Source organism: Notothenia rossii (genome assembly GCF_949606895.1).
Source record: "Notothenia rossii genome assembly, chromosome: 5".
Lineage (NCBI taxonomy): Eukaryota > Metazoa > Chordata > Actinopteri > Perciformes > Nototheniidae > Notothenia > Notothenia rossii.
Window position 1 is genome coordinate 65,266,827 of NC_136903.1, and position 15,613 is coordinate 65,282,439.

Consider the following 15,613-nt stretch of genomic DNA (forward strand, 5'->3'; position numbering starts at 1 on the left):
AGCGAGTGTGAAAACTCTGCTTTTTTAAATAGAAAATCCTTTTAACAGAACACTGCTTAAATAAAATGTAAGATTGTAGTTGATGTTCAAATTAAATGTTCCAATACAGAACAGGGAAAATGGTTGTCAGAATTTGTGTCATTTAGGACCAAAAAACGTTTGCCATAGCTTTACTGACCGATTACAGAGGAAATTAAGATTATGAACACAACTTCTACAGTGAAATAATTGTAAAATATACATTGTATTTATCCAAAGAGATACTCAATATCCTTTCCTAGCTTACAATGACAAATATTTTCCAGTGTGTTGAAGAGTAATCATATTGTATCAAACTAGGTTAAGTTTTGGAAAAAAAGAAAGAGAAGAGAAGAGGAACTGACCACAAACAAACTCTTGCGGGCCGACAGACAGGACGTTGTGAGCGAGTAGGCTGGCAGGATGAGCGCAGACGGCAGACACAGACTGGAGGAAGCTGTTCTCAGTCAGCCACGGCCCCAGCCACTGCATGTGGCAGTCACACAGCAGGCTGCTGGTGTTCAGGACGCTGAGGACGGAAACAAATGGAGGAAGCGTAAGAGGAGGCATTGTAAAATGAGTTTGAATCACCAAACTTCACTAGAGAAAATTATAAAAAGGATTGAATAATTAAAATAAAATGGAATTTGGGATGACCAGGTTTGTGATATTTTCTGAAAGTGGTTAATAATGTACTTATTAGAAGTAGCACATTTGTAATACCTTGCTTGTAATGAAGCTTACATTAATTAATAACATTTTATTTTAAAGTATTTATCAAAATGGCTATTTTTAAATAATGTATTTATTCAAACAAGAACCATACATACAAATACATTAATCTCAGAAAAGAGAATAGAAGATTTATTATATTATCTACTTTGACAACATATTTAGTGCTGCTTGAATGACAGTGAGAATGCAAGAATAGTAATATTTCACTTATTCCAAATATCATGAGACAGAGCTCTGAAGACCCTGAAATGTTGCGTTATTCAACCTAACTGTTGCTAGGTCATTTCTCTAGCAGTTCAAATACATACCGAACACAAATCCACTAAGCAACCAAAAAAAACTAAAACAAGCAATGATACACAAGTTATTCAATTATCTTAAAGCGATCTCATTTTGGACCTAGTCAGCATGATACAAAAACAAAATCCAAGGAATAGTTATTAACAGGTTAGAAGAGAACCTTTAAAGGATAAACAGGATATGAGAAAAGTTGTATTGATACCCAAGTATAAAAGAAGCATGTTTAAATACTTAAAGATGAACATGTTAAGTTCCTGAGTCTAAGTTCAACCAAAGCCACTTCATCCAACCTCCAATCAAAAAGTGCTGTATTCTATTGAAGCAGCAGATTAATTCATGCTTTTGTAACATGTATGACTTTGACAGCTACTGGGGCTAAGATAAACTCCTAAAATGGGCTTATAAAAACCTCAAAAAAAGGCAAAAGACTAAAACATGTAAACGGCCCAGCTGTCATTATGGAGCAGATGATGATGCTGCATCACAAAAGCTGGATCAAATATCTGTGCTTGTCCAATCAAGTCTGAAATTGTAGGGTTTTACTCAATGAATAAATAAATGACATTAATGACTGTTAAATGACAAATGTATTTAAAGCCAAAAATGTGGTGAAAAGCTCAAAGGTAAAGTAGCTCCAATATATTTATTACTTAAGCTACGAGGTCAACACTTCTTCACACAATTAAATAATGGCAATTAAAATGCTTTATTATGTCTTTTAATTGCAGTACAACTAATTCATTACAATTCCCTTTTAATGAAAGCAATATTTCTAAATCAGTCCAAGAACAAATAACACAAGGAAGCTGGCCTCCAAATGTGTTTATGAGAGTTGTTAGATTCATTTAGAGTCTACTCACAACTCTTTGAGCTTCATATGGGACATCGCCTCAGGGTGTATCGACATGATGCCGTTCTTGCTCAGGTCCCTGCAGAGCGGACAGAAATATGGATTAGACACAATTTCGATGTGTTTCTATCAAAATGGCATCCCATTTCACAAGCAAAAGTAAGCAACGACAGAATAGTGAGGGAAAATAAAACATTGTGCGCTCCGTTATCATTCGACAATAACTGAGATTAAAACAGTGCTTAGAAACAGGTGTGCCGTTACTTACAGATGTTCCAGCTCATCCAGGCCCTCAAACGCTTTCTTGGTGATTGATTTGATTTTGTTCCGCTGTATTATTCTGAAAAAAGCAAAAATATTTAATGTGATGCTCCTGGGTAATATTTGTTGCATACTGGAACTCCTGTGTAAGCAGTTTTCTTTACGGCTAAATTCAGAAATCAGAATTTCAATGAAAGTTAGATTAAGCTTGAGGAACTATTTCAAAGCACAATAAAACCTGACAAGCACAAACAGATGTTTTTGTGAATGAAGCTTCTCATTATCACCAGGGAACGTTAACATCTCTAATCTCTTCAACACTGCCAAATGAAGCTCAGCGCAAGTTCTTTCAGGAAGACTGGTATACAGTCACTCCGCAGCTGCTTATAATCAGCTCATCAAGGGCTTCCTGCTAAACCATTACATTCACCTCAACCTCAGCAGCCAATCATTGTGCTGCAGCCAAACTTTAAAATGGTTCTCCATTCTCCTGCAGTCAGCTGTGATTTCAGGTGTTCATGCTGCCGCCATCCCTGTTTCAGATCCTCGTAGCAGATATCAAGCAAGAGCGAGAGGAGAAGACCTCCATCGGCAGAAACACGGGTACGTCCGGCCGGCCGTCTCGGCATAAGCGAACAAGACGATCCGGTATCAGAACGGAGTCGAGGCCCCACGATCAGCTAACACGGAAGTCGCATTACGCACAAGCCGACCGCAAGCAGGCCCTCTACACCGCATTCAATCCCTCCAAGGAAATTCAACCAGCAGATAAGTGACGTTTATCCTTGTTCACTGCACGTTTAGGCATGATCGCCTCCGTGTCTCATCAGATTCGTATCTCGGCACCCCTTTATGGGTTGGGGCAGTCCGGATAAAATAATGATATATTAAAAAAATGAATAAATATAAAAGAAAGAAAGAATGCACAGGTTCTCCTTCATACTTTCATGCATATAACTGGTGGTGGTGCAAACCGTGCTTGCTTTAATGATCATACGATGCCCTCCATCTGGTACTTCAATAGCAAACCTCAGCTAATGTCTCAGTGCACACTTTTCCGTCAAGCATAAGGAATGGATGCAATATAAACAACTCAGGCTCAATGTAGTCTTGCAGCGTATGTCTCTCACAGCAATGAGTCACTCACTCAGCTCACGTTTTAATCATCTGCGGAATACCTTCATTGCATTACATTATTCATTAATCAGCACTTCTCCACAACGGTTTTATCTAATTGTATTCCTGTCCTGTACATTCTCTGTTTTATAATGATTGCTTATTCTTCCCTTATGCGTGTAACCACACGCATGCCTTATCTGACCTGATATCCGCACCGTACTGGCTAATCAAAAACTTTTAAACTCCTACGGTAAGCTATGCATATAACTGGTGGTGGTGTATCACATCCTTCTAAGATAATGTTTTACCACATGCTATGCCTCTCTCACTTATCCCAGCAGACTGCCTGAGCTATCAGAAGTCTTGCACTAGCAGCAGACTGCCTGAGCCATCAGAAGTCAATCTCAGCAGCCAATCATCGTGCTGCAGGCAAACTTTAAAATGGTTCTCATCTCTCCTGCAGTCAGCTGTGATTTCAGGTGTTCATGCCACCTCCTTTCATCACATCCAGTGCCAGGAGAGCTAATCCAAAGACCTCATCCCATCTCCTCATCAAATCCAGATCTTCAGCATCATCACCAGTGTATAGACCCCGGGGGGTTCTCTATATGCTCATGGCTGCATTTCCCCCTTTAGATATACGATTTCAGGATCGGGGTCTAATCACCAAAGACTTAACATTTATCATATGGCATGTGTCAATAAATGTTCTTTAAACAAAATGAAGTCTCTCCTGATTGAAATAATTCAAGATGTACATGCTTTATTTGTCTAAATGCAATAAAATGTGTTTTAAATGAAAATGGTTTTGATACGTGTATAATCTGAGCATCCTTACAGTGAGTTCAGCTTCTTCATCCCAACAAACACACCAATGGAGTCTTCTATGGCCCAGGAGATTTCATTATTGCGGATATCACTGAAAGAAAAAGAATCATTTTAGATTTGAAAACACTTTAGATGTGAGGGCTCCTCCTGGAACAACACAGAGTGTAAAGCCTCCACTGTGGTTGTCAGTGGCAATGACTCAGCTAGAGAACTAACAATCTGAGACTCCATGCTTCCACAGTGTGTCACAGCTCACTGCCCCTGCTGTTCTGATGTGGGGAAATTAATTGGCTCTGTTTAGCGCTGGGACAGTTCATGGGTCCGCTGGAAACACAGAGAGACGTTGTGTTACAGGATGGGTCATGGTCTCTTTTGTTTCCATTTCCCCATGCCTGGCCACCTCTGAAAGAACTTCAGTACTCTGTGATGCCCCTCTCCCATGAAAGCTCCCCGGATGGTAAAGATCCAAAGCGGATAAAGGAAGCAGATTTATACCACTGTCGAATAGAGCTACACAATTAATCAAAACTGTAATGAATATTGCACTATGGACTAGTGCAATATTCCAATAAATATGTGTAATAATACTATTTTGAATGAAGTATTGTGGAGCTTCAGAGATATACCAACCTAGAAATCATTTACTACGGACAGATCCAATTAATATGTTTTAATGATAATGAGAATAATAATGTTACATTATTACAGTAAAAATACATATATTTTCAATATCAGTTGTCAATACCAGAATCGCAAGAGTTATTTTTTCCTAATTGTGCAGCTGTACACTCAACCCAACATTTGCTGCATTAATATAAGAGGGCCTTTTCTAACAGATAACTCCAATTGTATTTATAAACGGAGCAGTGCACTAGGATTAATGGTAGTCATCAGTCAAGAAAGAAGATTTCAAAACCAGGCTGCAGAGATATTTGTTGATATGCTCAGAAGACACTGAAATATTGAGCATATAATGTATTGATATTATTCATCCCTACTGTATGAAATATTTAAAAGCAAACCAACTTAAAGCCTGGACCAGGCAATATCTCTCTACATATACTGACAAAATATGATATGACCCTTCATCTATCGGCCTCTAGTTAAGCTGCAGTGTGGAGAAAAGTCTACTCTCACTTCTGCTACAGTATATGGTTTACATGGACTCAGCACTAACATTATGTTGCCTCACATATTCAGTTTGTTGTGTTTCCAAACAGTGAATGGCAGCACAGAAGACATAAAACCAAGAGAAACGGACACATCTGGGTGGTTTGATGTAAGACTAAACATATGACTAATGACAAGCAGGACCAGAATGCAAGAACTCAAAATACTTTTCTACTTTTGTGTCTCTAAACTACAAAGGATAACTAGGGAAATGTACAGGACTAGAGCTACACATGGAGAGTGAAACAAACGCAGACCTACTGTAGTCAGCGGCCTTCATGAGAATGCAAAGAGCCAAGAACATGTCAGGAGGGTTAGATTTTACACAATGCGCCTAATAACACTTGTTAGATCAGCTTTAAAAAGACACAGATTTATTTGAGACGTAGAACTTACAGGGTGCGCAGACTCGTCAGGCCGCTGAAAACTCCCTCTCCCAAATGGCTGATGGAGTTTTCCCCGAGATTCAGGCTGTCCAGGAGACCTAATCCCACAAAAGCTGTCTCTTCAAGTCGAGTCAAATGATTGAAGGACAGGTCTCTGTGCAAAACAAACATAAATATGAGAAATATTATTAAAGCAACAATTTAAACAACAGTTTTTACCCCTTATATAATCTATATTTAATAATAATAATGTTACTTCAAATTCAAGAATGATGCGACACAATTTCACGATTGGGTACATCCACCGGAGGCAAGACGGCACTAAACCAGCTTCAGACAGCAACTGGCAGCAAGATAACAGTAAGTCCTCTGAGCATACAGAATTAATTTCAGAGCCCAGGGCTGATGAAAGAAAGTGGGGACTCTTAGCTGCGTGGGGATTTTAGCTCTGAAGCAAGCACACTCACAGTTCCTCCAGTTTTTGGCAGAACTCCCAGGCGTCTGGTCGGATGATGCCGACAGTATTCTGGCTGACCCGCAGGATACGCAGCATGCGCAGTCCATACAGCCAGCCTTTGTTGACCTCCGTGAGGTTGTTGTGCTCCAGCTCTCTGAGACGCAGATGGGCAAAACAAAATGGCATTAGCACAAAGAACTGTATTTACATCAATCGTTTTTATTTATGGGCAAATATGCCAGATTAACATTGCTAACAAAAATGTGTTTCTGCTTTGTGATGAGGTTTTGACAGTGCCTGACAAACCTCAATCAATCAAATGAAATGTGTATTACCCAATATGACAAGTGGCACATTTATAGCAGAGGACAAGAGAAAACTCCCAGTGTAACTCCACAATTAATGGGTAGAAAATGTAAGAAACATCTGGGAGATCCACAGTGGGATCCGTCTCCCAGGTTGGACAGAAGAGCAATAACTGTTGTGTACAAATGTAAAAGGTAAACAAATGTATAACACAGATAATCCAAATGATGAAAATTATAATGTCAGTGTTTCCCCTATACACAAATAGTGGCGGCGCAGCGCCGCTGCTGAAATATGAGCGCCGCTGCTAGGGGGAGCCAGCCAGGTACCCAAAAAAAAAAAAAAAAAAAAACTTTAAAAAAAAATAATAATAATAAATGGCGACCCTTTTTCATTTTTGATTGTTTGTTATGTAGATTTGTAGTATTTGTGTTACTGGCATAGGCGACACAGGCGGTCGCCTAGGGCGCCAGATCTGGGGGGCGCTGCGCTGGTAGCTCTGGGAGGGACAAAACATTTTTGACCGTTGGTGCTCATCCAAATGTTCGGCCTTGATGTAACAACATTCATAATGAAGTAAATGTAACACCCTTTTCACCCCGGTTACACATTTAATTTGCCCTGTACGGTGGGCGCTAGGTTAACTAGGTAAAATAAGATATGAATGAACAACAAAAATAAAATAAGCTACATTTATTTGTTATTGGCTATGGTAGGTTATTGGTTATGTTCACATACTTATTTGATTATTAAAATGTAAACCGATCTTTTTCATATGGGCGTTTTAGAGTTGTACCCCCTAGATCAGGTCTCTAGTAATTGTGTGCTCAAAGTGCACCAGATTGAAGCATTTTACTGTAAAATGTTCAAAAAAAAATCTTCCCGGGGGTGCATACCTCCGGACCCCCCTAGAGGATGTGATGTCCACCCCCCAATTCAAACATGTTCATACAATACTGAATACATTTGAAGCCATTTTGACGTCTATTACCTATGTCAATACGTTTCTGTTTTTGCAGTGTATTTGTCTTTTGTAGAGATTTTTCATTTATTCTTTACACATAAAATGTCGCCTAAAATCTCACCTAGGGCAGCAAATTGTCTAGAACCGGCCCTGGTACTAGGCCTCAAGAGCCTTTCTTGTGCTGACACATAGAAACAAATTGGCGGGGCGCACTTCGCACGCGCACACACTAAAAAATTCCACGCGCTCCGCGCTCACATTATGCTGGGCCCACGTGCCTTAGCACCGCTGCTATGACTCCATCCTAGGGGAAACACTGAATGTGATCAAATATAAAAAAAGAAAGAAAAGATGGATCCATGTGGATGTTAATGATGATGCTCACGGTGCGGCAAATCTCTGTTATCTCAAAACATTGCACATTCCCAATTTGATAAAGTACATCTTATCTTATGTAAAATTGGCGGAAGCTTTTAATACAGTGTGGGATCTTTTGTGTAATTCTTAACATGATGGGTCCACAAGATGCGGAAAATACTGAATAAATTGTGAGGTTTTCTCCTTAAATGTGTTTCCCCCGACAAAATTCACCTTTTACATTTACAGACCAATATATCTATTTAAAAACGTTTTACATTTTATTCTTCCACAATTGAAGATGTACACTGTTTATTGTACTCACAGTTCTTCAATGTTGTTAAGTCCAAAAAAGGCTCCATCCATGAGCTTGGTGATGCTGTTCCTCTGCATCTTCAGTGACTTCAGTGAGTCCATCCCTTTGAAAGTCAGACTGTCCACTATCTTGATCTTGTTACGCTTCAGTTCACTACAATGAGAGGAAGAAGCAGATTCCTTTAGCAAAGTAGTTTTACGAAACAAATAAGAGCCAATGGATTATTTTTGTTTGGATTTGCAGTAATTTCAGCAAACTACTATCAACTATCAGATTGACAAATCATTTGAATGTTGCACCAAAACAAATTGTGCAATACTTACAGGAACTGAAGCAGTGGAAGTTTGAAGACTTTGGATGGCAGCATAGCCAATCGGTTCCTGTTCAGCTTCAGCACCAGCAGGGAGCTGGAGATGTTTTCAAAGCAACCAGGCTCGAGGACGCTTATCCTGTTATTACTCAAATTCCTTTGAGATAAAAGTGCAAACACATTAGATCCAAAATCAGCAAGGAGAGGACTGTTTGCGCTGTATATACATCTGTTGTATGTCAACATCCAAATACAAAAGGATGCTTCCTTACTAACTAGCAACCGATCAAAACAAAGTGTATGTGTGTTCTGTTTTCACCAGCGTCTTTGTATATAATATGTGCTCTCTAATTCTATGTAAAGCCTTAAATGAAATCATCTCACTGTTGTTTCTGTGAATCATGTTCTCCATCGTTATACCACTCTACAATTGGAAACAGGTTTAGAGTTACAACAATAGTTTTTGTCATAACAACAGTTTGGATCCTCTATATATATATATATATATATATATATATATATATATATATATAAATAATATTATTAAAATAAAAATATGTGTGCAATATTAATCAGCCTTGGCAGTTGTGTGAAATCTCTGCTTTCTAGGTTTTTCTAACTTTACACTTTTATCGTACAGCCATCCAGGTAGACAATGGGCCTTTCTTATTTCTCTAATTTCCCCTCCTCAACTCCTCGGTCCTCCGGTAGTGACCCGGAAATGGATTTCAGCGTGCCATGTTGAAGGACATCTAATTTCTCTAAATGCACTTCGAGGACCGAGGATCGAGCGTCGAGCAGGCTCTCTGGAGGAGCTATAACCGAGGAGACATTGATGGGTCATCCGTGGATTCTCCGCAGATGTATTTCCGGCAACAGAGATGTTTAAAAGAGTTGTGACGCACGACCGGACTTATCTCAGCCAATGACAGCTCTGCATGCATCCCCTGGATATTATTTTATGAACTGCTTGAATCGCGACATGATGTTTACAGTGAGAACAGCTGTGAGGTCCGTGCAGAAAGCAGAGCAATGTGTATGATATATATCACTCAGTATAACAGGCCCACTCTCTTTATTTGCTGTAGTTCAGTAGATATCTACAAATATATATATATATATAAATAATATATATTTTTCTAAAACCATTTAGTGCTTCACATAATAAAATACACAATGGCTGTATCCTGATATATTATTTGCTTTAGGAGCTGTAGGTGTGTGTGGTACAGTGTGTGTGTCAGAATTCCCGTTAGCCGGTAATTACCGGAATATGACCGGTCAAATATGCTGAAGACCGGCAAATCTAAATCTCTCCGGTCAAAGTGTCCGGTCAAAATAATTTGCCCTCTGCGCAATACCGCATCAGTTACGTAACTGATGTGACAGACAAGAAGAGTATGTCACAGACAAGAAGAGTATGTGACAGATAAGAATAGTAAATTCTAATGTCTAACACTTAATGTGGAGAAAGAGATGTCCTGTATGTGTGATTGTGCGTTGATCTGTTGGTAATGCCTCGGGGTTCCGGTGGACATGTAAACAAATGCATAATGCTGCGCTATACTTTGCGGCCTCACCCGGTTGCATAGCGAAGCTTATTGTTTAGGTGTCTTTTGATAAGCAGCTAGTCATATCATTAGCTAGAACTAGCTAGATCTGATCAATATGGACATAAACGCGAGTGAAGTCTAATCTGACGGGAGAGAGAGATCAGCTGCTGCTGACGAGTCGACACGCAGCTCTGAATGATCACATGCAGCGGTGAGCGGAATAAAAACACACACTTCAGGTTAGAATGTCACACGTAGCTAGTGCTGCGTACCGGTACGCCGAACCGGTACTGGACTTGTAAAAAGTTTCGGTTCAAGTCCGGTTAAAACCGGAACGTCGGGAACCGGTACTTACGTATATTCTCCTTTTTGTTCTAAACCATCTAAAACCTTCCATAGAGCGAGAAATTTGCGCTGAGAAAAGACGAAAAACATTGTTTTGGCTTCTGATATGGTGGCCATTACTGAACTCACGAAGTCTCGCAAAATATCGCAACTGCTCGCGAGATCTGTGTGAAGTCAAGGGAAGCTGGCTTAGACATAGTGGACACTGACAGCGTGGGATGCTGGTAGCCATGTTTGGTAGTGTAGCTTACTGACAAGCATGGGATACTGGTTGCCATATATGGTAGTGTAGCTAAGCTAACTCCTTTGTATGTATGGTGATATAGTGTCTGCCGAAAGAGCAACACTTCACCCAGACAATGTCAATATGCTGTTGTTCTTGAACAAGAACACATAGACTTGTACTCTTGCATATTGAGTCTTGTATGTACATCACTATGTATGTAGTTGTGTTGTGTAGTTAGTAACACATGTAGAGTTCTAGAAAAGACATGGTGTAGACACAAGTTGGAAGGGGGCACAATAAACCTGACGAGTTTGAATTTGAGTTGATTATGAGTTTATTTTCAATTGATAATTAGCTCACAATAAGTTAACTTTAATTACTCACACAACTTGACACAAGTTCGGACTTATAAGTCTGGACCTGAACCCGAACCTCTGGACTTGAGTCCGGACCTGAACCTGAATGTGAGTCCAGGTACACAGCACTACACGTAGCTATTTTAATTACCTCTCAAACTACCTAAACTAATTATAGATATGTTTAGTTTTACTGTCGGGTCACTTATCATTACTGATCCACGAGCTGCATTAGACTGACGGGCTGTCAGGAGAAGGAGAGAGCGCTCCGTTTATCCCGTGTTATTACAAATTACTGTACACTGTTGAATAATGTAGTTAATCTACTATAATTAGTTTGTTTAATATCGAATCATATCAATTCGTTTTAAAGCTCAATAAATAACAAAGAAGACCTTTGACCGGCACTTTTCTAATTTTGTCCGGAAGATTTAAACTTTAACGGACATGTTGACCGGCGGAAAAATATTCTAACGGGTGGTGTGTGTGTGTGTGTGTGTGTGTGTGTGCTTTTGGCTCGTAATTATATTTCCCCATTGTAGCGACCAGAGAGGGGGGGGGGGGATATATCCAGTCTCTGATAGTGTTACGTTATTATGAGAGTGCTCTCATACTTGTTTGAATCTGAAATTATATATTTATATAAATATATATGTGTGTGTGTGTATTTATGTCCACATCTGTAGCCTGTTATTTTCTCCTTATACCGCACTGTGAATGAATTCAAAGTAAATATATAAGTCATCATGAACACATTTCTGTCCATCAGACAGTGGGTGTTTCTCAGTGTCGAGTAAAGCTGCTCCAGAGCCACTATTTCAAGCATACTACGTCATCGAGTGCCGCCGAAGGACTGTTCCAATGTCCAGCATACTTGGAATTCTACCGAGGCCGGCGTACTTTGTAGCGAGAAATTTTGAGGCTGCACATGTGTAGACTCCGCGGTCTTAAAATCCCCACAACGCTTTGCGCACGGACCAATTTCCCCAAATCTTTGGCGGAAATCACGCTCCATTTAAAAAGGTGACCTATCATGCAAAATGCACTTTTGTACGTCTTTTATACATGAATATGTGTCCCTGGTGTTCCAGGGAATTCACCAAGTGTCAGAAAACACAACCATCTCTATTTTCCTCCATACCCAAATCTCTTAAAAAGGGGCTGCAACGGATCTGATACAGACTGATCCAGATTTGAACACTTCTATGACGTCACAGAAGTGGCGCTACGGCTATTGGGCCAACTCCACCAATCAGGAGGAGACAGCCACGGACATTGCCGTTCGAAAGCGCTGGAGATGCTGTAGTACATATGCCAGGCCTGTAGATGGTGCTGTTCTCACTGAATCAGCCCATGAAAAGACTGTTAAATTGAGCAAAATGAGGAATGGCTAAAATGCATGATCTGTTTGGTATTTTGAAATATAAAAAGTATAAATATGCCTTATATAGGTATGGTCCTACACTATATTATTCAAATATAGCATGATAGGTCCACTTTAAGGTGGAGCCTCGCATATGACGCACACCTGCTAGCATGTTCCAAAATTCTTTGTTTTCCGAGGCTAGGAAGGATTCTTGCCTCGCTTCTGAAGCAAGTGACTCGGAAGATTGTGCTACCAAGCAAGCGTCCTCGACATTGAGAAACACCCAGAGTGCTGTGCCTCCTGTCATCATTAATGGACGTCTCTTTAAAATGACTGCTCAGAGGAGAGGAGTTCTCATTTCTCTAACCGCCTGCTGCTGCTTCCCCTCCTCTCTCCTCGGTTCCCCTCCTCAACTCCTCCGCTCGCATCTCCTGTGGGCAGGACTAATTCACGAGGATAGGAGTCGAGGAGGGGAATTAGAGAAATGAGAAAAGGCCCAACAACAATGTTTTAATGAAGAGGATTACTTACAGATACTTCAGCTGCATGGAGGGGAAGGATCCAACGTTGAGCTCTGTGATTGAGTTGGATGTCAGGTCCAGAGTCTCCAAGGAAACGTAAGGCTGCAGCTGATACATCGACAGCGCCGAGATCCTATTGTGGACTCTGAATATAAAAACAATATGACAGGTATTCGTTTTTTTCAAAGCCATAATACCACTGATTATTGGGACAAATTAAGTAAGAGAAATTATTCATATCAGTTGCAGAGCAAAGTAAAGACAATATCTAATCGTGTTTTACAAATGTTTTGATTTCTGTATATTTGTCTACGTAAAGTTATATATCATAAAAAGATTACATCAAAAAATATGCAGGTCTTCCAAAATGGTCAAACTTTTACACAAAACAGAGGTCTGTGTTTTTAAATGTTTTGCTAAAACTGCCAATAATTTACAATCATGTAAAGTATGACATAAAAGGAGGCAAAGCTTTACATAATGAAATGCAAGCTTTGTTTAGGACATTTGTTTTAACAGGAGAGGCTAGATAACATAAAGTGGGTTTTATACTTACAAGGACAGCGATGTGATATTTGAGGAAACATCTCCAAGAAAAGGAAGAACGGTCAGCTCATTGTGATTCATGGTGCTGAAATGAGAGTCAATACAACATTAGAATTGTATTTTAAAAAATACTGCTGCAGGATAATTAAATCATAAAGAGTAAAGTCTTGTGCATCAGTCACATCATTCGTTATACAACTTCTCCATAAATGGTCAAGAAAAGAGTAATACAAAAGTGCAGATAAGCTTTATGTCATTTATGAGATTCTTTTGAAGAGAGATTGCAATAAAAGTTAATTAAATATTGACCTCAAAAGTTATAACAATCTTAACACCTCCTAGTTTCAACAAAAACTCAAAACCTTATAAGATATATATTTGAATAACACAGCATTGTTTTAAACTCAGACCTAAAACTAGAAAAGTCTCAGAGAAACTTGTATATCGATGGTCAAGTGCCTAAAATACTTCTGAACAGGTTTCCTTGGTATGTTATGTTTCGCCTCCTGGATCAGCAACAAACCAGTGCTGTGAGTAACTTCAACACACTTCTTCTTACTCCTTGTGTACTCACACTTGTATTATCCCCTCTGGTGGGTCCACGGGAGCCGCTGAAAGTCTTTTCCTATTGCAGTCCAGAATATAGACCTCATCTTGTCCTTTTAAACACGAGCAGGGAGCGGGACAAGACTCCAGAGCCCAGGCACTCAAACTCAGCAGCACGAAGACAAGGGCCGAAGGAATGGGCCAACCCTCCGCCATTTTAAATGTCTTCCTCCGGAGGGCTACGTAGCTACGTGGCTAAGTCGCTAAACTGGCACGTTAACTGTTACAAAACCACCATCAAGTCGTTCCAGTGAGTGGATATCAGTCAAACGAACACATAGTCCAGGTTTACAGTGCTATAATCCCGGGAGGAACTGTGAAATACATGTTTTTTTCAATTTGTGTGAGACATCCCAGCAGTGATTTCTCCCTCCTTCTTCCCAGTGCCTGGAATTCCTTCCGCTCCAATCTGGATAGTGGACTCCCTCTCGGAGAAGCTAATGCTAGCTCAATTCTGAGTTGATTTGGTCCCACAAATACTCCACTTTTTACCGGACGACTTCTTGGTTGGCGTTTAGGTATATTGAACCATGTGAAATGGTATCTTGGCTTAGCCCGGGTTGTTTAAAACGAATTAAAAATAATTGTCTTCTTCTTCTGACCTGCAAGAACAACAAAGCGCCTTGAGTTGATGACATAAAATATCCTTGGGACCGCCCCTTGTCAGCTTGTTTAGAGTTGTTCTATTGGTCCGTACTCAAGCCTGTCAAACATATCAGACAATTTGATTGGATTTCAGTCCAATATATTTTTGTGGTAGCCTGTAGATTTTTCAGAACTACCCTAGTAGGAATTATTATATCAGATCCTTGTGGTTATTGGTGGCAACTTCCGCTTTATGCCTTTCAAGAATTTCAAACACAAGTTTTAGTTTTAGCACTATCATCCCAAATGTACATATCATTTTCCTCTTTGAAATTAAGAAACAAAGTTATGCAACATGTTCCTATAAGTTATCCTTTTAATCAGAATTATTATGATTATTATAAATTGTAAAAATGTAAACGTTTTTCACCGATTTGGCTACCTTCAAAAGCAAAGTGCTTGAGTTTTGAGGGGAAATAAAACATGTCATGCTTGGTCACGTTATAATGAAAAATGCATCAATACCTAACTTTAGTTGTTTTATTTCTTATTTATGCATGCCTGCACTGCATGTGTCAAATGTCGCTAAAATCAGTATCTTGCTTGAATTGTTCTTTAGTTAAAAGTAATTTTGAATCTAAAATGCTCACATGGTCTTATTGAAATAACTGTTTATTGACTACAGGGGTACGAATGTAACTTTTCCCCCTTAAAAAAGCTAAACAAACATCGGTGTGTCAAAACTATGCTTTTCCTTTCTCTGTCCTCTCCCCATATCACCTTGTAAACCCTAGATGTATTCAGTATTAAAAATGCTTTATGCATGTAATGTCAGTAACAGGCAGAAGTGAGAGAAGTGCTCATTATGCAGATTGCTCCATTACAGAATAATATATATTATATGTTTTGATTATTATTATTGATGCATTCAAGTGTTATCCAAGATGGTAAAGATGCAGCTAGATTTAATGAAGTCGTATTCTGCAGGGTAGCTGAACAGGTGTAACTAAAGTCTGATTTAAGTGTTGATTATATTTCACATCATTAATGCAAATCTGCAAAGTAACTCAAGGTATTATGTAGTGGATTAAAAGTACACGATGTCCCTCTGAATTGTAGTGGAGTAGAAGTA

At 39.4% G+C, this 15,613-nt stretch overlaps 1 protein-coding gene across 1 annotated transcript in view; it reads right to left on the minus strand.

The window, feature by feature from the left end:
• Positions 1-14,723, minus strand: part of lrig2 (leucine-rich repeats and immunoglobulin-like domains 2) — a 22,965-nt gene extending 8,242 nt beyond the window's left edge. The window contains 11 exon segments of the mRNA XM_079680535.1: positions 334-547; positions 1,914-1,982; positions 2,172-2,243; positions 4,122-4,202; positions 5,678-5,821; positions 6,135-6,278; positions 8,077-8,220; positions 8,391-8,534; positions 12,755-12,889; positions 13,301-13,375; positions 13,865-14,723. Of these exon segments, the coding sequence (XP_079536661.1) occupies positions 334-547; positions 1,914-1,982; positions 2,172-2,243; positions 4,122-4,202; positions 5,678-5,821; positions 6,135-6,278; positions 8,077-8,220; positions 8,391-8,534; positions 12,755-12,889; positions 13,301-13,375; positions 13,865-14,052 (1,410 nt within the window). The 5' untranslated portion in view covers positions 14,053-14,723.
• Positions 14,724-15,613: the final 890 nt, after the last annotated feature.